The sequence below is a fragment of the Apostichopus japonicus genome, chromosome 13 (genome assembly GCF_037975245.1).
Source record: "Apostichopus japonicus isolate 1M-3 chromosome 13, ASM3797524v1, whole genome shotgun sequence".
Taxonomy (NCBI): domain Eukaryota; kingdom Metazoa; phylum Echinodermata; class Holothuroidea; order Aspidochirotida; family Stichopodidae; genus Apostichopus; species Apostichopus japonicus.
The window spans coordinates 14418577-14443618 of NC_092573.1; the positions used below are offsets into that span (position 1 = coordinate 14418577).

The 25042-nt window shown below is 37.1% G+C and overlaps 1 protein-coding gene across 1 annotated transcript in view; it reads right to left on the minus strand.

Moving 5' to 3' along the window:
* Nucleotides 1-2886: 2886 nt before the first annotated feature.
* Nucleotides 2887-25042, minus strand: part of LOC139978294 (ras GTPase-activating protein 1-like) — a 45412-nt gene continuing 23256 nt past the window's right edge. The window contains exons 10-23 of the mRNA XM_071988358.1: nt 24652-24802; nt 23497-23579; nt 22711-22869; nt 20645-20892; nt 20099-20348; nt 18699-18864; nt 12930-13072; nt 11943-12058; nt 10845-10931; nt 10201-10268; nt 9305-9399; nt 8197-8274; nt 7067-7189; nt 2887-5853 (exon numbers count right to left, since the gene is read on the minus strand). Coding sequence (XP_071844459.1) covers nt 5749-5853; nt 7067-7189; nt 8197-8274; nt 9305-9399; nt 10201-10268; nt 10845-10931; nt 11943-12058; nt 12930-13072; nt 18699-18864; nt 20099-20348; nt 20645-20892; nt 22711-22869; nt 23497-23579; nt 24652-24802 — 1872 coding nt within the window. The 3' untranslated portion in view covers nt 2887-5748. The remainder of the gene's footprint in view (nt 5854-7066; nt 7190-8196; nt 8275-9304; nt 9400-10200; nt 10269-10844; nt 10932-11942; nt 12059-12929; nt 13073-18698; nt 18865-20098; nt 20349-20644; nt 20893-22710; nt 22870-23496; nt 23580-24651; nt 24803-25042) is intronic.

Genomic DNA, 25042 nt, shown 5'->3' on the forward strand with positions numbered 1-25042 from the left:
ATTCGTATACTATCACGATAAAAGAAAATGCTATGAGGATGTGGTTTTTGACCTAAACGTGCAGACAGGAAATTCTTTGTCAAGTTTAAATTTGAACACCGGTTTTACAGCAGTAGGGGGAAATACCTCTTTTCACCAGTAGGAAAGGTTATATGATGACAGTTTTGCCTACTGACTTACGGCAAAACGTTAACACATATAACCATGGAGGTACCTCCATGATATAACACACTTCTACGTGGGACACTTCCTTCTTAAGCTCCCACACGTAAGCCTATCAGTAAAACTTAGAGAAACATATCTTTATTGACAGAAAGCAGTATGCTTGAGGATCTGATAGCGTTCAAACTATTTTCATTTTCATCACCGAGTGAGATAATATTCGAATAGAATAATATGTATGCCAGGCCAAGTTTACCTAAAAGACACAGTTTTATAAAAACAAAGGTCACCTCATCATTTATTGTTACTATTTTTTCTTTTATGCCACTGGTACATCATCTTCCTTCCTTCATATAACAGGATGTTGCTATGGCAACAAACACCCTGCATATAACAAGAGAAATACGAGACCTTTTTTTTAAAGTAGGGAAAAATCTATAAAAACTTCCTGATACAAGGCAGCAAACAGATGGTTACAGGTCAACAAATACAAACTAGAGTCACGTGACACAACTCGACCATAGCAAAGGGACGTTACTGTCCAGGACATGTAGAAAACTGGGTGGGTGTAAAATAAATCTACCGATGCTCTTAAACACACTACATTCGAGTTTCCTTTACTTTGAGCCACGTTAAGTTTTCATTACAAACAACTGCAGCAATACTCGTTCATTGACCTTGTCCTGATGCAATCACGAGTGATCCTCGCCTCATCGAGACATCCATTCTAAACAAAGACACATTCATTGGTAGAATTTAGCCTAATTCAATTCACTTGATGCTAGAATAGTATCACTAACAATGAAAGTTTTGCTAAAACCATACTCAGATATCTCTTTAACCAGCCCCCCCCCCCCCCCCCAAACAAGATACTTCCGTGGAAATTCGGACAATATGTTGATATTTGTTTCGGGCATTACATCGAATGGAACGATCCCCAATAAATTGGCAAGGTTTATTAATTTAACGGTAGGCTATAAGATCATTGACATTATTACTTATAGAAGTGACAGTGGTGTGTGCAGGGGTTGGTATGGGTGCATCGCCCCACTTTAGACGCCAACTGATGACAATATTATACAGAAATATATTGGTAGAGTTATCTAAAAAGTGAAAATTCTTGGATATAAATTAACTTCCAATGGTAGCACCATTAAACATCTTAGTACCCTTAATTTGGTAAAAAAATCTCAAAGGTGATGTGTGATGGGGATCTCACCAGTACGTCCTTCCTTGTTGGTTACATTATTTGGACAAATTGTTATAGCCCCCCCCCCCCCCCAATCAAAAAGTTGGCCCTGTATACAAACTCCCAGGAGTATACGTATTTAATATGGTCCATTTCAATAAGGTCCACCCCCATCCACGTGTCACGCTGCTAGCCTTTTGAAAACCTTTTCGCTGCCACATAAAAACAATTGGTCAAGGGTCGCGACCTTACCCATCTGTTCTTGAAGCTCTCCCTAACAATATGTTGATGATATGTTGGAGGATGTAATTTCATATAATGCAATTACTACTGCTCAAGCTCACATTGACCAATAGTCATCTGTAAAGTTCGTAATGTTCTTTTCTGTCGGCATGATTTTGATTTTATTATTTTTATCTGTATTTAAATAAAATCACAAAACGTTTTTTTTTTAATATATATTTAAATAACATGACAAATTGTTACAATGATTCATTCTTTTTACCAGTCCTTCTTATCGCTATCTTCCTTACTAGGCTGGAAATCATGCTTTTCTGTTTGCGTGATTTTCATCCGGGGAAATAACGAGACACTCCCCTTGTTTTACTGTTCAAATTTACAACACAACACTTATTTACAATAATTCTCACACAACAATGATTACTTGAACTATCATTAGTTATACATATGTGCATTTCTGCTAATGACAAAAAGTACTGACATATTAAGGTTACCACGGAAATAAAACAAATGCCACCCACAATTACGCCATTCAACGAACAGTATCGGAGAGAGTGCCGACATCGTGTAATGCGAAGGTAACAACGCCAGGCAGAGGTGTCATTAAGTTAAATCAACCAACCTTCGAACCTACAACAACTTCACATGATATAAGTGAACCACAAATGTTTTGCTAATGTTGCTATGATCTTCAAGGGTGTTGAAAGCTTTCTTCAACATAGTCGACCTCCGTAAGACCCACATTTCAAATTTTTCATCCACACAAACACTGTATACATATGGTTAGGAATTATGGATAAAAGATAATCATGATTGGTTTTGGGTTTCCAATTTCAGGCAATTTTTTTTTTCTTATCAACTCTACCGAGGCGTTACCCACAATTCATCACACACTAAAGATAACATTTTTTTTTCCATTGCAAACGATATTGCTAATTGTCCCTTCTATTTCCAAACTCTTTCTTCAAATGCTTTTTGCATATTACAATAGCCACATGCAAACAGCCAAATTGGGAATTTTCAAGACAAAAATTCCCTGAATATGATACGACACCAAACATGTGAAGTTAATGCACAAGCAATGTTAAAACAACTGAGTTTTGACTAGTATAAAACACTAATGAAATATCGAATCAAAATGACGCTTTGAAAAAACTGCATGGTTCGCCAAAAGATAACTGTACGCGATCACAGCCTTGTCTATTGTTCAATAATGTGCACCTTCCCCTGCGACCAAGGCGTTAACGAGAAAAGAGATTGCTTGATTTTCCTACGCCTAACCATATCTTTAAAACTTACTTATGCATTTAAGGGCATTTTTAGAACCAATATAAATGTCTACTAAAACTTTGTTGAGAGAATAACAAAAACAAAAATGAGATGAAAATCACATGGCCTGATCAAATATACAATAGTGGAAAAATTTTAATACAACTATTTTGCATGCATAAATAAATAGCAAAGGAGGGATGGGTAAAGAGATGGGTAAAGAGAAATCATTGCATATTCATAATACTACCCAGTTTAAATAAATCGTGATGTCATCTTATGCCTGGCAAGCACATTCTACGCAGAGCACACCACTACCGTGTACAAACAAGCACAGAGAGAGATAGTTCTTGAATTACTCAATATTTCTATAGATAATAATTTATGGTATGTTTTCGAGTGAAGTTTTAACTTGATGGTTCCCATCTTGGCTTATTTGTCAGAGGCTTAAACACTTGAGGAATTGAAAATGCTGCCCATTTCTTATATTTCCATTCTTCTCAACATAAAGTATATGCACAATGGAAAAAAATGACTGGGAAAGTATTTAATTGATCAAAGACATTATATGCTATAATGTGGGAGCAAATCTTGTGCTCTACCATCCAGCTATTCCAACATAATCAATTTCCATCAGGCAGGAGAGATGGAAGGGAAAGGGGTGGGGTCGAAAGGGGGGGGAGGGGTTGGAGAGAGGCTGGCACTGAATCCAGTTCTAGCCAACATGTCTTTGAGCTGTTTTTCAAAAATGAGTGTTATCTTCCCTGAGAGATATCAATATTGATCTAACTTCATAGATTACTAACCATAACTGAAAATGATTATGATAACATTATTCGTTTATTGATAGTGAAAGTTGGGGGAAAGACTCTCACGTTAAGGAAGTTACACTTTATTGTCATAAACCTCACATGTCCCTCCAATAGATTGACATTAATATTTCATAAAATAACACATAGAGTTGAGTATGATCACATTCAAACACTGCAGCACATGCCAACTATATATCACAGCTGTTACCTTCATCTGGGCGTAGACCACCATACAGGGGGACATAAAACATATTGTTAAACGTGTACTTTGTTTTTTGAATATCTGTCTGTCATGTGATCATCAATCGCGGTTCAAAAATTTTGTGCCAGAGGATGAGAAAATCAGTCGGCAATGAACTTTTGTCTTCGCTTCATAGTTGCTGTTTAGCAGATGGTTTCTCTTCCTTTCTAACCATACGTAAAACAAGGAATTAGTACAATGTTTGATAAGAATGCTATGAAACATCTTCTCTATCTGTAAAAGGTTCAACCAAATGGCACATTAGCTCTACCATGATTATGAAAGTGACGATACCCTGATTATATATGTAAAGTATGCTATGTTAAGCAAAGTCTTGTAGGCCTATGGCAACATACTAGTGTTTGTTTGATTGAAAGTAGCAAACAATTCAAAACAGTATTCACCTCAACATTATTGACACAGCTTGGAACATGACAATCTGGCAATAAATCATTCCAGTTAAAGAGAATAACCAGTCCCCCCCCCCAATTTGCTCCTTTCATGAACTCCATCCTCACACCCCCACCCCCCCCCCTCCCCTGACTCCACAACAGCATCTTATCTCTCCTGTTTCTAAGTCCATCTGTGAGGGTTAAAAGCATTCTTTCTAAACATACTAAAATTCTAGACATTTTTGAGTTAGGCTAAGAAGATGGTAAAACAATAAAAACATTCTTACGACACAAACAATTTACTTTCACATTACTGATAATCAAACATGCAGTAGGTGGGATAAAAAGATGCATGTATCTAATTAAAAACAGGTTATGATTCTCTTCCTTCTCCTCCTTCTCCTCCTCCTCTAAAACACTTCAAGTTAAAAATCCACAAACTCCCAAACCACAAAAGTAGTATTAAGAGTTGTACTTTGAAGAGCACTGTATGTCTTTAATGATGCAACACATTGTAACGAATATCAAGCAATACAATCCTGTCAAATCCTGCATTTTCCTTCAAGCTATGGATGAAGTAGTTAGTACCTTGATTTATAGAGACAGTGTGTCACATTCCCATATGTGATAAGGATATGTTTGTATTGTATATTGGGGTAGACCTCTGTATCACTCTGATGAAGATATATCATAACCAGATAATATTAACTGGTCACTAATCATTCTAAAGAGATGTCTACAAATAGGACCTGTTACCAAACACTACTCAATAACAAAGAAGACTTGGTTTCTGTAATTCTCACTACACCCTTTGTTGGTAACTGCTCCAAATCAGAATGTCTCTAAATTGCTTCGATTCTTCTTCCACCATCTTACAGTGGTTTAACATTTCAAGCTGTCCATATCAAACATGACAATTCCATTAGCCTTAAGCCAGACCATTAATTTCTTATCTTGTTTATGCTGCATGCCTGATGTCCAACTGATGGGAAAAAGTTGATCAAATTCTCTAGCCAGACTCTAATCACAAAAACACTTTACCAACTTCCTGTCACTTAATATCAAACCTGCTTTTCTGTACTGGTCATAGTCTGCCACAGTGACCAGAGAGAGAGAGATTATTTTGTGTTTTGAAAATCTCTCCAAAGCCTCACCTTAACCTGAGCTACTACATCTTTTTCAACACTCAAACTTTTGCACAGCCTTTACATGCACTAATGTTATAATAACACTGCTAGTTAATAGCAATACATTTGCCAATCTTATCTTAATTCTCCGCCTGATAACTTGATGGTAGCTTGGCAGATGTGACGAGATCCCTCCGTCCGAACGGCCAGTGAAGAATGGCATCCTTCCAAAAGGTGAGGAGATGAGATGAGAAGATGGAGCCAGTAACTCGATTGAAATCTAAATGGCAAGAAACATTCAGGACTTAAAGGTTGATCAGAATGCCATTGAGTCTCTACTGGCAGCTTCCACTTCTCCTATGTACTGGTTCTTACTCTGGCTGAGCATCTCAGTGACTGCAAGGAGTTTCTTCAGGCTTGGCTGGAAAACGACAAAAAAATTATAATAATAATTAATAATAATTATAATCATTATAATGTTGGAAAACTGGTACGTTATCAACATAAGAAACACATCAAATGACGTAGATGTATGCACATATTGTAATGTAAATTGCACCTTTACAAACCTTAAATAGGTTATTTTATAATATTTATGTTAGTGGCTTACATATTCATGAAGTGGGCATGGATATGTAAAACATATGTTAAGTAAGCACTGTAAATAACTTATTTATTAGCAATGCATGTTTCTAATCAATGTTGATTATAGTTGTCATTTACCTTAAAGGTACAGATACTGAACTAAATAATCTGTCAATTGTCAAATTGTCTACGTAAATAGAGCTGCGAGTAGGAAGAAATGTTTGCTTTAAAAATCCTACGATGCTAAATCATATCAGCTGTGTTTTTATTGGCAGTGGCAGGTTAATTATGGCCTTGATCAGGTTACGGTGGCCAATCTATGCTCTTACATTATACATGGCTGTCAACACAGATGGGAACTTAGGGAGACTGCTTAAAGAAGAGCAGAGAACCAGTAAGTAATATTCTTCCAAACGCATAGCTTAATATACCACAAACAAATGATCAGATCAGGACAATTCATCTGACATTGCTTAGCAAAGACAGGGGAATTGCTACACAAATTATGCAAAGTGTTTTATAGTTGTGTTTTACACAGAATGAGAGCATGCTCATAATTTTGACATAATTGTTTATTACATCATTCCTTGATGACACTGGTATCTTTATAATTCACCAATAGATCTTCTAACAGTTTTATGACTGTTTGGGAGAAAAATTATTGGTATCCTCTTTGATATGGTTCCTAAGTACAGAGCACAGAGCTGTGATGTAGGTACGTAACACAGAGGGGGGAGGGGGGATGTAGGAAATACTAGCACAACCTATTGTGTAGACCTAGTTTATAGCGTAAATATGCAGCAGAATGAACCATTTGACGTCTTAAAATTGTGGGGTGGGGGGGGGAACAGCCCCCCTCCCTGAATTTCCCCTGCACACATACATACATAGTTGGAATCGCGACATGGAATGGTGTTCTGAGCATGGTATCTCTACAAAGTACAACAGAAAAAAGGTTAACACTAGAATGAATTGTGACATGGAATGGTGTTCTGAGCATGGTATCTCTACAGAGTACAAGTGAATAAAGTGAACACAAGAACATCTACCTGCACTGTGCTGAGTTGTTGCAGTTCCTTGATGTGAGCTACACACATCTGGTGAAGAGCGGCAAGTTGGCGGGACAGGTCAATCGAAGGCGGTGTCTCACGTGGGGGCATATCCTCCACATTCTGGAACGAAAATAAGAACAAAAGCAAATATAATTTTAACTACAAATGCAAATACAAATACAGACAAGCACTTTTTCAAACAACCTAAAGTAAAACTTCAGAAATGTGACATGTGCAGTCTCGACATTTGGTTCTCGTGCATGTACAAGGAAATGTCGATGGTGGTAAACACATGATTCTGGTATATATCTCATATTGAGTTTGCATTGCCAAGGCAATTTTTGTGAAATCTGTGGCCCAGAGAACCACTGATGGAAAAGAAATTGTATAGATTTTCTGCTATAGTACAAATACTGATACAAGACTTTGTACTTCATATCTGAACTTCATACTTTGGGTTTATAAACTGTCCAGACATCATTTCAGCACACCAACTTGAAACAGGTTCTAAAACTATCCTTTTCTTGGCATGCTTATACCATTTAGGAGCTTAATTCTGGGCAAACATAGTCAGTTCTAACATGAAAAGCACCATCTTTTCCAACAGAACCTTACTAAAAATCTTTAGCACAGAGTACAACTGCAGCCTAAAAAAAAAAAATTAAATTAAATTTAAAAATGGTACCAATACATTGGCGGACTAAATATTGTTACAAGATTTCTCGTCTCCACATTAAGTTGGCTGGATATCACTTCAGTGCACCCACTTGACAAAAATCTTAAACTAGAAGTTTTCAATCAGGTATGCTTATAACATTTTGGGTTTTAATTCTGTGTAAGCATGTTCCGGCAGAAGAATGCAGACTAATGATATCTGGGTTGATTTTAAACAGATTTGGAATAACTGAAGAACAGATAAAGTAATATGAACGAGAATGTATTCTAGGAAAGCATATCTTTATCCGTACATCAAATCAGTTGCTACTATTATTTACTGATATTAGACACATTATATATGTCATCAAACAGATACTGTGTATTATTAATTTTGATTTTTTTTTTAACCAAATGCTATTATTTATTTGTTCAGATGGTTTCAAATGGAAAAATTGACAAAGTGAACTTACAGCAAGTTGAAGGAAAAAGTGAGTCATCCTCCCCTTGTTAATCACAATAAACGGGTTAATGGCCTCCATGAATGGTTCCTGAAATAACAAGTGAAACAGCACAATCAATTAAAAGGACATCTATTAAAAAAGCACTTATTTACATAAAGACAACAAATTTACCAAAACCTTTTATTGATTACCCAAAATAATGCTTCTTTTTATTCTTTTACCCAAAATAAGACTGGAATTCATCACAACTAAGACAGATACCTGGATGATGATGATTCCATCAATTGAAGGTTGGTTAAAAAGTAATTACTTTAACCTAACTCAAATTTTAACGATTCCTAAGTCAGACACTTTGTCACTTTAGAGTTACTCACATATAAAACCTGACTGGAAAATTACTAAAACTGTCAATTTTTGCTCAATTACTAGACCTATAACTTGACCAATGAAGCTAATGAACATGTTCATTAGACGTGTGAGTATCATATAGCTATTTTATTTTACCCAAATCAATTTTAAGAAGGTGTTTCAAAAGCAGCTTCATGTTGCATAACCATATCCCGCTTCCCAACAGATGATTCAAGTTAAATTCAGCTATAGTATGCTTTTCTCTAAGAACTTTGTACAGCTTCCAGTTTGTCAAAAAGGTGCAATTATTGCTAATTATCCCTGGTAGTGATTGGCCACAGCAAATTCTTATGTGCACAGTAGGCTAGGCTAGAAACATCTGCTATGAAAGTGTGGTAGGTCCAGATAATGTGTTAGTGTTTACTCTAGTAATAAAGTTAACAAATGTATTCCAATTGATAATTCCAATAATAAGAATTCTGTTCAAGATTATTTGGTGATAAGAGGACTTATTCATTAAACACATCATGTAACTTAAATATCACACAACTCCTTTCCAAATTTAAAGCTGTCGTTTTCAACAAGCAGAAACTGTTTCTTTCAAAGATTTTTGCATGTTAATTGCCACATGACTAGCTTCTTAGCACGTTAACAAATTCTGAAGAAATATCTTTCTGTTCACTATGTAAAGAAAGTAATTTTTGCTTGGTTCTCTTTAATGAACAGTAACTTGTCTTTGGTGAAGAGGGCTGGTCTACCAAACACTTACTTTGTAATTGGCAACAAACTCAACATGGTTGGCGAGGTTCTGAATAGCTTTCACCACCATCATCAGAGTACGAGCTGCCATTGGGGAAGGATTTTCTGCAAGGCAAGAAAAACAAATTGGGTGAAGGAAGACAAGTAACTGAGATGTTAGTTTTAAACCTACCAATAAATGATCCATTCAACTCATTCCATTAACTTGTGCAGGACCCACCATTAACTAGTCATCCACCTCACCACATACTAACCCCCTCCCCACTCTCCTGCCCCCTCCCCGGGGGCATAGCGAGGAATTTGCCAAGGGAGGGGCGAAGCTTGTAAACAAACTATATAAGCCTAGCGCCACCATGGGTTGGCGCGAAGGGTACAAGAAAACTTTGGCCGAAAATGCCTCCCAGATCGCTGGAAATGGCCCTTCCCAGGCCTTGTAAGTTGCATCTAAGCATTTTCTATTTTGAAATTACTAGCAATATCATAAAAAAATACAAAAAAATATGCTCGGGGGGGGGGGGGGGCTACGCACCTGCCCCTCCTCCATTGTAGATAATCCACCTATTCAAGCCCAAGAGTCACTTCAGGTGTAGGCTACTGCTATTGTTTATTACAACACCTTTTGGGTTGTAAAAGGATTATTTTTGTGATAAAATTAAATTGAACTTTGTGTTAAGTGTTAACGGAATTATGAAAACACTTTTCACTAGTGGAGGTGGCAATTCCGTACCACTTTTAGTTTTTAAGTACTAAAAAAAATAATATTAATTCGGGGAGAGGGGGCTCATAGATCAAAGTGACTGGACTACTTAGCCTGGCATATAGACACCATTAAGTTAGTAAAAACAATGACACTCAGAAAACTACAAACTTGACAAGAATGAAACCAGAGAAGCACACACAACTCACCTGACACAATATTGAATAGCCTGGGGTTGAGAATTGCGGGACAAATAAGCCTGAGAAAAATGAAGCCTCTGCAAAATTCAGATGTAAAATGAGAAGAAGCCTGTTAAAAGAGCTCTGTAAAATTTGCACTGTGCGATGACATCTAAATGATGAACTGACATCAAGACGTTAAAGATAATTTAACAGTGACGGATCTAAGATTTCTCCGAAGAGGGAGCCCAGGAGACAATAACAATACCAAAAACAGTGCCTAAGAAGATGTTAGTAAAATGGTAAGGAAAACCACCATGCTAAATTTTTCCACTTGACACCTTTTTCTTATTTTTTTTAATTATGCTTGCAGCTACTTTTCAGTGAAAAAAAAACTTTCAAAAGAGGAGGCCCAAGCCCCATGTGCCCCCCCCCCTCCCTCCCACATGGATCCACCCCTGCTAAATGCCCATGGAGATTTTTTCATGTAAATAACTACTGCATGATTGGTCGGATAGTTGTCACAAATCTCCTCAAACCACTTTACAAAGAGGATTCTTGTAAGAGTAGAGTTTATAAATATATATTAGTTAAAGAAAGGATGATGGTAATGATACAAAATCCTACTAAAGGAGCAGGGGTGAGGAACGGAAGGGGAGAGGAGGGGGACTTACCCGACTGCTCTAGCTGGGCTGATGTTATCTTCAGGCCACTTCTCTCTCACATCTCTTTGAAGACAGTAACATAGATACCTAAGGGATCTGTCAAAAGAGAAAAAGAAAATGGAAGCACAGTTATACCCCAGTTGAATGTAGAGATGAAGAGGTGAAGAACAATTAATGATCTGAAACTAAACAGACTGAGATCAAAATTATGCAAATTATTTGCACATATGCAATGTTCTTCTTTCAAACACTTTACTAAAAGCTGGTCAATCTAACAAATTGGTAGAAGTAGGTGCGGATAATATTTTCAATATTTTTAATATAATATATTGTGTTCATAGAGCTTGGAAATCTATATATAAATATATATCTATATAACTATATAACTATATATCTATATATCTATATCTATATCTTTATCTGTATATATATATATATATATATATATATATTTATTTATTTATATTTATATATATTTATATATATTATTATATATATTTAATTATATATATTTATATATATTTATATATAAATATTTATTTCCAAGCTCTATTAACACATCTCTTAAAACAGTTAAATAGTCAGAAACTGTTCATTTAGGGACGAAATTTGATGGGCATGTCACTGGTATGCTATACAAGCCCATAGGCCCTGGTACCATCCCAGAGCATGTTAGGAATCAGCTAGGAAGATAAATCAGTTTTATTTCTGTCTCGGCAAGAAATATCAATCAGTGTCCCTCTATTTCTGTGATGCCAGAGTTATTATTTTGTTGGACTATTGGCACGCAAAGGATACGTTTCTGCCTCAGGGCACACCTTAAAAAGCAAACAATATGTATGATGATAAAAGAATAACAATTGTATTGCATATCAAAATGACATTGGAAGACCTGTGTATATTTATATGTTAAAAGTGAAAGTTTAATCTGTTTATCACATCATGCAACACAATCAAATCCTGCTTAAGTGAAAGTAAAATTGCTCATTTTATATCGGACAGTGTTCAGTTGGTTCACTTGTGACCCTTGCCTTTGAACAATTCACTTCCGCCAATTAGAAAACAATCCCACTTAGCTTAAACTGCAAGGTTAGTAGATTAACTTACTTGGGACATTCATTAGCAGAGTTGAAAATAGATTCTATAATTTCTGTCAAGAATCCTATGAGATGTTCTAAGTTATCCGTGGCATCGGCACCTTTGTCCAATTTGAGAGGGTTTAGCTGAAAGTGAAAAAAGGAAAACGAAATGGTAAGTACTATGCAATGGAAAGTTACATCTATAAATTCATGAAGATTAATTGTTACCACCGGCACATTAAAACTATCGCAACTGTACCAAATAAATTAAACCTGACAGTTAATTACCTGAACGATGGGAGCATAACAACAGTCAAGTGTCCTAGCAAAACAGTTTATAAATACATATATTAAACAGGCGTTGAATACTGGGAAAAGAGAAAGGGCACGTTTTAGTATAAATCAGTCTTTGCGGTATCCCACAAGGTCATATAAGATCTGTTCTCTAAATGGGAAGATCTAAGTTAAGGAAGGCAAAGCTCAAGTTCTTCAAATCACTTCTGATCAAGCACCCCTCCTCTCCCCTGCTATTTAAAGACGAAATTCTGTATGGACATATTGCTTTACAAGCACACTTTGATCAGAACATCCCCCCCACCTTTCAACCCAACCCCCTTCTCCATTCTTGAATTACAACACGATATATGAAGAGGTTTATATGAACATACCTTAAAATAGGTTTTGAGTCCTAGCAATAACCATAACTACACATACTACAATCAGAAGGGAATTAGAAGTTTTAGTAGTATAAATCAAGCCTGTCTCTATGCTAATCACTGACTCATACTTGATTTGAGTCTGTAATGAAAGCTGAAGATTCACGTAGTCTCAAGAAGACAAAGCTTCAGTAGGTTGAAATCCACATCCACTACAAAACTCTTTCCCCCTTCCCCCTTTTACTATACCAATTCACATAAATGAACATACCTCACATGAAAACTCAGCATAGTCCTCCCCCCCCTTCTCCCACCCCACTTCTGCCACCCTATAACTAAAACTCCTTCTATGAGCTTACCTCACAAGAACACTTGGCATCCATTATCTTAAGAACCACTTTCTTGATGGCATGCTGTACAAAAGAATTGGCTGTGGTCTTCATGTATTTATCCATCATGGTGGTAGCTAACGTGTTGGAACGGAACAGTGTTGATCTTTCCTCTGCAAAAACAAAAAGTGACAAACTTTACATACGCCAACAGGAGAATATACAGTGAATGCATAAAATATACATTGAAAGTACTAAAGCTACCTACATCTTACATTGATCTCCTCCCACCATCTTTACACCCTGAAATCCTCTCCCCCCCCCCCTCCTCCATCCCACTCCAAACAACACAAAACCAACGTACGAAAGAACAGAAACTACTTTCATCTGTGTCACAGGAATCACTAAAATGAGACCACAAAAATTGCCGGAGATCTTCTTTAAGATGATGGTGATGACATACCTGAATCAAGTTCCACTCTTTCCTTTTATCACTTGGTGGCAGATCTTAAAATTAGCCAAGGAAACTACTGTACAAATATGTGATACAGGCCATTCATAAGATGTCAATTAGTACTCCAGTTTGCCTAATGTGTGTCTGCCAAAGAGCTCTTGACAAAATAAGTCAAATATAGACGGTATACATATGTACCTTTATTTCTCTTGTCATCAGAAAACCTGTCTAATCTCAGACAAACAAACTCTTCATTTGTTATACCATCAAAGTACAAAGCCTTTAGACAGACTGCCACTAATCAAAGAAACAACAGCAATAAACCTTGACCTAGCGTACATTCCAAGCTAACGTAATTGGCCTTTAAAACTTGGCACATTAGGAGATGGCCTGAAGCTCTTTTTGATGTAATGCCACTAACAGTTAATGCCACTAACAGCTAATGTCACTTATTAAACGCCACTAGCGGTTAATGCCATTACCGGTTTAGACTATCTGTGAAGTTTGCATTAACAGTTAATGCCACTAACAGTTACGATTATTAGTTTATTTTGCACTAATGATTAACGCCAGTAATGGTTAATGCCACCAACGGTTAAGACTGTGAATTTTGCACTAACAGTTGAGACTGTGAATTTTGAACTCCCAGTTGTTGCCACTAATGGTTTAAGGCTATCAGTTACTTTTGCACTAACAGTTAATGCCACTTACAATTAAGACTGTGAATTTTGAACTACCAGTTAATGCTACTAATGGTTAAGGCTATCAGTTACTTTTGCACTAACAGTAAATGCCACTAACAATTAAGACTGTGGAGTTTGCAATAACAGTTAATGCTACTAATGGTTAAGACTATCAGTTAGTTTTGCACTAAAAGTTAATGCCACTAACAATTAAGACTGTGAATTTTAAAACTACCGGTTAATGCCACTAATGGTTAAAAGACTATCAGTTAGTTTTGCACTAACAGTTAATGCCACTTACAATTAAGACTTGAATTTTGAACTACCAGTTAATGCTACTAATGGTTAAGACTATCAGTAAGTTTTGCACTACCAGTTAATGCCACTAACAATTAAGACTGTAAAATACCAGTTAATGCCACTAATGGTTAAGACTATCAGTTAATTTGTTTTCCCTTTGGACAAGAAGAACTTCATCAACACAATGCTAGATATTACACAAGTACCACAAGTGTACGGGGTTGGACCTGGTATATGGGTTATCGAAAGCAGCATTAGTCATTAGATCATAAAGTGTCTAACTTCTTTATATCCCAGCAAGTAAACAGCAGTGGCTTTAAGAATCACTATAAGCTTGTAAAAGAAATCCAAAACCATGAGTTAAGTTAAGAGGGATTTTTAAAAAAAAAAATATTATTTATTTAGTTTCTGCTTCATCTTTTCTTTCCTTTTGTCTTTTGCAAATTTCAAGGAAACTTAAAAATTATGGCCTTAATTATTCATTCATTTATTAAATTTTTAATGATTTTCTTGTAATTTTTGTCGAGACGAGAGTAACGGAACAGAGAGATCTAATGTTATCAGCTCAGTGTTCCCTGTAATTTTATTTTATTCTTTTTTATTTGATTTCTTTTTTTCTTCTTTGCTTCAAGTTCTCCTCAATGTTTCTAGCTAAAGCAGAACGATGATTTACTCAAACAGAAAGAAATCATTGGTGTTGATATTTAACTTTTTTAATGAAGCAAACTGCTTTCTTACTACGTTGCAAAGCAAACTTTCCCAATATATCATTCGATCCGTGAAGACAATGATGACTATTCAAGAGTCTTCCAGGATAAATGAACAATAAGAGCAAAAGAACAAAAGCTTTAGCCAGAAAACTGTCCTGATGACATCACATACAACCCAATGAATCATTTTTTCTAGGAGCAGCTGGGATATTACCTCTTAAAAATGTGATCAGATTCAAACAACTTGATCTTCAGCTAAGATTAAGATCTCACAATGAACTTGGCAACGTAGTATATTTGTGATCCATACATTCCCCCAAAAAAAATCCCCATAGCTGAAAACTTTATGACCGCCTAATTGTTTGGAGAAGGAAAATACAAACATACGAAGAGACGGATTTGAGCTAAACGGTTATAAAATTAAAACATGAAGAGAATAAAAATGGTATTTCCCCGCCACAATCGATCAGGAAGTACGAACCAATGAAAAACCTTTGGAAATGAAAAGGAAGAAGGATTAAGATTAACGACCCAAGATAGACATGATACATGCTAAAAATCATCATATTCCCCCGAATTGAAAGTAACTCTAGCTAATATCTGTAAATAAACGTATGCACCATCCAAGAACGGTTCTACACCACAAATATAAACGAAACGAGACCGAACCAAAGGACTACGAAGATGAGTTTCAATAATCCCATAGAACACATAAAAAATGGAGAGAGTCAATGGAAACAGAAATCAAATTTAAAGTGGAACCTACATTCATTAATTTTAAAAAAAAATATATAAAAAATTACCAATCCCTCTCATATACACAAATGGGCGACTTTATTAAAGCGCTTATAACAGGAAAAACAAAAGGTGTCTTAAAGTGCAGCTGTTTTTTTTTTTTTTACACAATGTCTGACATCTGGATGACATAAGAATAGGACTGAACCCAAGGACTGAATCTGCTTTGGAAGCAAAAACAAAAAAGGCACAGACCCAAAAACACAAGAGCAACACTCAGCTGCAAACACTGCACACACAGAAATGACAGACCTGTAAAAAGGGTTTTGAAGCTGCACATTCACAAATCTCAGAAAAGCTGCAGTGTTTAAAAGCTGAAAACATAAAAAGGACCTATTTTTTTTTATTGGTAGGGCATTAAAAAGATGAAAGGATGTCTGCGATAAAATAAAAAAAATGATAACGATAAGGAAAAACGAGAGAGAAACTATGAGTGTGAAAATAAAATTATAATCAAGTCAGGATGTGGAAACTGAAAGTGAAAACAAAACACACAAAACCAAGAAAACAAAATAAAAAGTCCTTGTCATTATGTAGGGTAAAGGCAAACAATAAGAGGGTTGAGAGAGGGGTGGGGGGTGGGGGTAATAAACAATGATCCAGAATTTACCTTTGGAGTGGGCAACTAGATAAGAAAGTAGAAATATACCAGAAACAGTTTGGATGAAAGAGACAAGGGGGTAATTCCCCTCATGCTAGAAACATGAAAGCAAAGAGCTTGCTTGGTGTCACCATAGCAATTTACCATGGCAACACAGCATGAGCTGCGGGGACAGGGTGTTATATATGAGAAACAAGGGTAGTAGTAACACAAGCTAATAAGACTAGGCTTGTAGCCATAGGCAATGAAGGAGGAAAATTATTATTAAGAAATTATCTACGTGTAGAGACAAGATTGAGTTGCCGATCTGTACACAGTAGTCTCCACCAGTCAAATACATTGTAAGCTATTTACTACCATGATGTATGGAAGCTACAATAGTTAATACAACGCAAACGCTTGCTAGTCTCCACTAGTCAAATACATTGTAAGCTATTTACTACCATGATGTATAGAGGCTAACGTAGGTTTGCTGCTACAAAAGTGGAATCTCATGAGTATTTTGTATTCTAAAACAACAAACATACAAATTGAAACTGGTACACCAGCATAGGTTCTATCACACCACTCTTTTGGCTATTACTTTCCCCCCTAAATTTAGCCACTTGTCAGACCACTTCCAGTGACCTTCCAAACGTTCTCATGCTCAGTATGGAATATAATATATTCTGTCCTGTTTTGGATTCATTAAAGACGCTAAATGACATAGCCTGGCCACATTCATGTGTATAAGACCATTATCACATGCCACTCGGTAGACAGCGACTACCTCTACATTATCGTCCAGAAGTCAAGTCAAGGTTTGAATTTCAGCCCAATAATTGATGAAATTAATCTCTTCAAAAAAAGAGAGAAAAAAACCAAGAAGAGGTTGCTAAATCTGGTACTATGAGGAAAAAGAAATGTACTTCAATATTGCTCCATTTTACAGTTCAAGAATAGACTCTCAACTACAACGATAAATAACAGAACACCAGACAGAGTTTCATGAAATGTCATGAAATATTTTGCGGTATAATACAGAATATTTTAATATTTTGGGACTGACAATATGATGCGATTCAATGATGCCTTCAAGTTCAAACTTTGTTACACTTCACCTCCTTTCCAGGTCAGTGACAATTGAACCCTATTTTTCATCGACTCCTTTTTGAATCGGCCTGTTTTTCCGAGTTGAGAGCAATTCTAAGTGAACATGCATCTTGATTGGATCAGCCGACTGTTCATATCTACTCTCCCACCCATACTCTTGCCCTTCATCCAAATGTGTCGATGATGTGTTTTTGTCTCTTTCTGCTCAAACTAATAATTTGAAATGGAGACCTACCTGACATATACAGTACCTATCATATTTCTGAAACGATATTAGCATGTGGCAAAGGACCAAGAAGAAAAACAGTTTTGTTTGCTGAATTTAAGCAGTATTCGAGGTGGTTCAGAAGTAAGCAGGATGCATAAAAATGCTTAAATATGTCAAAAACCTATTGCCAGAGATATGAGTAGAAAACGACAATCAAACTGGTCCCACAATGGAAGCGAAAGTAATGAAATGCTTTAACACTGTTAAGAATACCATTAGTCTAGCTCTCCTTTTCATGTACAAGTGTTTCACGTTTGGCAAGTAGGTCAGAGCGCCAGTGACGTGCAAAAATGTTTGCGTAAAATACACAGAATTTCTTTTTTTGCAAACGTTTTGCTGAAACTGCAATGAAAAAGTTTACCAAAGTACACAATGTCTGACCACTGACCAGTGATTATTCTCCCCACGCCCCTTGTTCCCATGCCCCAAAATACGCTAGAAAATCATAATAATGCTCTCATCTTCAAAGGTGTCGCTGTACCGAGATTAGGGATAAGGGATGCATGGAAATGTTGGATTAGTTAAATTTCCAACCCAAGAATGATTAGCAAACTTTCATCAATTTATAGCAGGCTAAACTTTGGAGGCATCACATCCTCCTTTATGCAAGTGTGGATAGGAAGCCTGCCCCTTCCTCCTTCCCGCACCCCCCCCCAGTCAGTACATGAATATTAAATGCGATTTAAAAAAAAAAACAGTCTGATAAAATAAAAATAAAAAATGAAAAAAAAAAAACTGTTAATACCAGCACGTCCTTTCTTGAAATTAAAAAAAAAAAATTGACGCATGGTTTCCTTTTACTACAATTAAGCCCAGGCAAATGTTTTTTATTTGGGGGGGGGGGGGTGAATCAAGATAGTGTCTGACGGTTTAGAGTTATCGAATGGATATCTCACCTTCCCTCTGAATCTCCCTTCGATTGAGATGTTCTAATAAGGATAATTCTTTCTGTTGGTGCCTGAAGATATCCAGCACTACGCTGGCAAGGTGAGATCTGTCTTTAGCACACGCCTCCTCCAGTGCCAATATCGTTTGGTACTCTGGGTCGTCATTCATAATCAACTGAAACAAAGGAAACATGATAACAAGAAAAGAAGAAAAGAGCAAATATTAATAATAATAATAATAATAATTAACAGTTCTTATATAGCGCAACTTACAATAAAGTCTCGCCGCGCTGTACTTAACCCTGGACATTAGTAACACCTACACACCAAAGTGCACAATTCAAACAATCTCTCCTGGGGCACCACAGCCACGTGTCCCCTGTGTGGGACTTCCCATAGGGTGCAGCCACAAACCGGCGCATGCAACTATATTTACAAGTCACCTCGCAAGTCCCCATTTATACACCTGGGTGAAGAGAGGCAATGGAGATAAAGTGCCTTGCCCAAGGACACAACGCAATGATCTGACCAGGGCTCGAACCTGTACTCCTTAGATCACAAGTCTTCTGCCTTAACCACTTGACCACAACGCCCTCCCTCCTTAAGGATTTTCTCTCCGGTTGGAATTATTACCTCCATTGAAGACCATTACATTTTCTGTTTTCTTTGTAGTAAGCTTTGCTGCATTTTCCAATTCCAGGGTATTAAATCTGTGTCAGTATTATTAAAGTGTCTATGAAAATTAAATTCCGTCCTTCAAGCCAATTCTACCAGTAGTTTACAGTAAAGTATACCTCAGAGGAAAATATCACTATTTCTGCATGGTTGTGTCCAATATTATTCTACCCCCTAAACTCAATTACACCTAACCAAACCAAAACCCTAACCATTATGCTTTCACAGAGAGAACGAAAAGCATGTTTTATTTTTGGTTTGGTTTTTTAAATGTCTGAAACCATAACACTGTCTCCATTTGACATCTTGTGTATGCAGGGATGTGCCCAGGATTTCCTGAGTGCCGGGTATACTGATCGCCGTCCTGGGGGAGGGGTCTAAGGGGAGGGGTGACATTTTCGATTTTGAAGTTGTATACAGAGCTAGTGTAGTGTGATACTGCATGCTGCAGATTAAAGCCACACCTACTCCATATCTCCAAACCTGTGTTTACGTGAAATTTGACAAATGGGGGAAAATGAGGATACCTGTGGCCCAATTTATGTTGAACATAATATTACGAATGTCGGGATTTTAGATGATAATAGTGCTGGCGGGATTCACAGTTTTTAAGACAGTGCTGGGCGGTAATTTTTTAGTGCTGGGCGGGCCGCCCAGCGTGGGCACTTCCCTGGTATGTAAACGTGTTTCTAATTTTTGGAAACTGATTTCTCAGTATTTCCATCTCAACTGACCTCCTTAAGAGGACTGTACTCTTTCGATGGCATAAGAGTCTCCTTCAGGTATTGCGCCCTCGCTCTGATCGAACCAGTGTCTCCCCTGAGTTGCGCTGAAACGTTCAGTAGTGGGTACCACTCGTCTAGAAACTGGCCGTTCGGTAATCTGTGTAGAAGGACAGACGCCCTCAATATGGGAACAGATTTGGCACGCTTGGCTCCATTGTATATGTCTAACGTGAAAGAATCAATATCATCTGGGAAATCACTGTTGGAAAAGAGAAAGAGGAAGGTTTTGCATCAGCATGCTAGTGTAAATGAATCATTTTAATAGAGCTTGACAGAACAGATTGGGTAGAGCACACAAATTAGACTATGTCATCTTAGAGGCCACTGATTCGCACTTCGAATCAGGTTCAGGCCTTAAAAGTAGCTCTCAGAAAATCGGTTTACAATTTTCTTCATCGTTTTTTAATGCTTTTCTGCTTATCCTGTACAGAAATGTTTGCTGTGGTTGAACAAAACACAGAAGAAACCTGGAAATTAAACCATCACAAGACTCACTCAAACATGAATTCTTCATCCCAAACGGGATCAGGAGGTTCTTGAACCGGCGTCCTGGCGACTTTGATCTCGTTGAGGGAGACGACGCAGTATGGATGTGATAAGACTTTTGGCGGTACCTTGTGGGCCTCAAGAATGTGTAGTTTAAGGCTCTTCAGCTGTTTTACGCCTCGTTTCTTCTGAGTTCGCTGAGTTATCGTGGGCCAAACTGCCCTACTGCAGCAGGACCTTAATGCTTCAATCCATTCCTGCAAAGTCAAACGCAATTATTATCTAAGGAATTCATTCGCACCTAATCCAAGACCATGCAACAACTATAGTATACATTTTCACATAATCCAACACCATGCAACAACTATATAGTTATTTAAGGAATTCATTCGCACATAATCCCAGACCATGCAATAACTATATAGTTATTTAAGGAATTCATTCGCACCTAATCCCAGACCATGCTACAACTATATAGTTATTTAAGGAATTCATTCGTACATAATTCCAGACCATGCAACTACTATAGTTTTGAGAACACCATTCCTCCTCAGCTCACTACCGTTTCTTTCAACAGATTCATGAAAAACAGTGCAGATGTTTCATGTGCTTTGCTGTTTTAATAAATCTACTCAAAATATTAGAATGCTGACTATGTGCTGCAACTATGAAAACCATCTGCAGGAATCACACTACTCAAAAGGAGAGATAAATTTGGGAGGCGGGGGGGGGTGGTGGTGGAGGAGGAGGAGGAGGTGTGGGCAAGTTTGTGAGTACAGTAGGTAGAGGGGAAAGAATAGATGTATACATAGTGAAATTACAAAATTAACCATAAAAAAGCAAAATTTCCACTTAAGACATGGCGGGAGGGGGATTCTTCAGGTAATTTTACTTTTTTAATGTAATTTTTAAATTTAACTTTTAAATTTAATTTCTTTTAAATTTAACTTTTAAATTTAATTTCTTCTAAAAACTTTTAAATTTAATTTCATTTTTTAATGTAGTTTGATGATATACTATTTTACAACTATGGTCTTAAAGACTTCAGACTTGTCTAGTAAAAGCTCTTAAAATCTCATCTATCTTCCTGCATCCCATGACTAACAGGCAATGCTTATGTGTCATCTTTGCAGTCCATGCCTTGAGACAATCTGTTGTCCTATTGCTCATAAAAGATTTGAAATGTATTACAAAAGCTGAGACTCAACCATATATATTTCAGCACTACACCTGAACACCAGTATGCATTACGCCCCTCCCCTCCCCCCACACCTCATTGAGTAGTTGTGTTATAGCGTTGAGATTCACACTACTCAATAGTTTCTTTCAACAGATTCATTAACGGTGCAGATGTCTCATGTGCTTTGCTGTTTTTAACAAATCTACTCAAAATATTAGAATGCTGACTATGTGCTGCAACTATGAAAACCATCTGCAGGTATCACACTACTCAAAAGGAGAGATAAATTTGCGAGGGGGGGGGTGGTGGTGGTGGAGGTGGAGGAGGAGGAGGAGGAGGAGGAGGAGGAGGAGGAGGAGGAGGAGGAGGAGGAGGAGGAGGAGGAGGAGGAGGAGGAGGAGGAGGAGGAGGAGGAGGAGGAGGAGGAGGAGGAGGAGGAGGAGGAGGAGGAGGAGGAGGAGGAGGTGTGGGCACCATCATGTGTGACTTCACTATATAAATCTAAATGCACAAACTGTGGTTCCTTGCTGAGCTGTCATGTTTCAGCTCTTCTATTAAAAAAAAACATCAAACATCTCACATTACACCCTATCCCCATTATCAAGAGTGTAAGCTCAATGGTGATATTAAATGTGTCTGTACCATAGTGTTACGATCAAATTGGAAATCTTGACAACCTGGGTCAGAAAAATAACTTGAGACTCACATTCTTAACAATAGAAATCAGTAGACATGTTCATAGCATGTGATAACACAAGAGATGGATGTGTTCAGTGAGCTTTATAAAGATCACAAGATCTAGATTTCTTCTATCGGTACTAGCTGTAAGTAACTGATATATTGGCATATCAGCTCTGACATCATACATCGATTGGTAAATAAACTGTAACATTACCTCGCTGAGTTGCTGCGTTTCCGCGTTGAGGTAGTACACCTCCATGTCGTTGGTAACCTTCACAACAATTTGAAAGCAGTTTGGCTGGTTGAACAAGCTTTCATGGACAGTGTAGACAGAAGCGTAGCCTAGATCGATAACTCCCCTTGGCTTTGTCCTCTGAGGAAAAAAATAAATAAAAAATCCAACATTAAACTCAAGTTTATCAAAATTCCTCTTCTGGGTTATTCGATTCTGGCCATTAACCCTAGCAGACACATGGTCTGAGAGATTCACCATTAAACTAGGTAAACTCTGTTGGCAAAGCACAGGACTTCTTGTGCAAAAGGTTCCTTTTTTTCCCCTCAATCTGATTCAAGCAAATACATCTTTTTACATTTTTCAAAAAATATTTTGCTATGTCAGTCATTTCTTCTCTACTCAAGTATAGGTCTTTTTCGACTTTAACAGTATTTATATGAGAGGACACAACTCAGCCAGTAGGTTAACAGACAAAATGACTAAACAGTGACTTATTAACATCTCGGAAACCATGGCAACCGTTGATAGGAATATAGCATGGAAAATGAAGCAGAATAGGAAATTCTTTCTCTGGGAAAGCAAAAGATAAACTAATCATGTTGAGCCAGGTTGTCAGTTCTTAAGTCACTGCTTCAGAATATTCATGACAGACACTTTTTAAGATTTTTTATTCATCGAGGTGATATTTTACTGACCATGAGACAAGGAGCGGCAATGAGAGAGAAAAACAGAGAGTCAAAAACCGACCGAGATTTTATTACGAACCTTTTCGTTGTCAAAGTAATACAAATGCTGTTTAGTGCTGTTCAGAATAAAAAAATAAACCTTCCACTTCTTGTGTTTCTGACCTGCATGACAGAAAATGAAATAAAATAAAAAATAGTTACCACGACAGTCATGAATAGCGCCTATAATTCATGAAAATAAACCAGGATGTAACAAAATCAATGACCTAATCTCAAAAAAAAAAAAAGAGTGTTGTTTATTGATTAATACCATTTTTAAAGATTTTTACACAAACCTACCACCTTCTATCAATGAATACATGGTGATACTTATCTTTTGCCCCCATACTATTTTTTACGAAGATCGGAAATTGTTAAATCATAGATAACATGTTCAGTTTACATAACTATCATTGACTGAAAACAACTAAAAGAAATTCCTGTTGGTCACTAAAGTTTGAACTCATGACATTTCCTTTCATACCCCCCCTCCCCCTCCCCTCAAAAATATAATCAATAATAAATAACAAAATAAATCAATGACTAAATCAAAGAAATAATTAAATAACTAATGGCTATAATGGCCAGTAGAACAGTCAACACTTAGTGCACCTTTGCATCCATCCAATGAGACTGCCCTGATAAACTCTGATATTTGCTAAACAAGTCTCAACTTTGATTTCCCCCACCCCCCTGCCCTCCTGCAAGAATCACTGCCAGTGTGTGAAAAATTAGAAAGATAGGCGGTCAGCTTGTTAAAGGGTGTGAAGACTCGCGCAAAAAGAAACGTCTAATGCTGGTAATCTGACCTAGTTTCGAATGAGGTGTAACAGAAGTGTTAGACACCAGTATCGATCCCAGAAAACACACACACAGCTAGCTAGCTACCTTAGGTAATTAGATTAGCTGCGGTCAATAACCACAGCACTGTGTATAAACGATACAGCGATGGACATCTCAGATCCAGCTAAAGATAACAAAGTATCACGTTTCATTACTGCCTGCATTTTGTAGCGACAAGCAGAAAACTTCACTTGCAAGCAACAGAAAGTTAACTTTGTCAGAGCGCGGCACGCGGTTTGGGGCGAGTCTTCAATGCCAAGGCGTTGAACTTATTACCACATGAACAAACAAAGAGTCTGATACTGTGACCAAACTGATTGAAGAGTTTCTCTTTCTCCGCCAGTAAACTTACTTCTTTTACTTAAGTTGCCTTGCTTGATAACCGAATTGCTAGTTCCTCCCGACATGAGATGGAGACCAAACCCGCTGCTTCTCCTTCTCTTTATCTCCTCGTAAATCACCGGCGATGAATCGACCTGTGTCATTTGAGGTTTCCTATATTTCTGCAATATAGAGATTTGGATGAAGCAAGGCATCATTATACTGTTTCATATTTACAAGTGTACATGTATTCAGTGCAATCTGAAGTGACAGTAACAATGTACAACAAACCTCAATGGATTCACAAAGAAATTATCAAAGATTTCAGTTGACTTTCAAGATTCACTTTAAGCAACTTAGACAGCAAATGATGATATATCAATCAGATAAACATTCTGTAGTCAAAAGTTTTCAAAATAAGT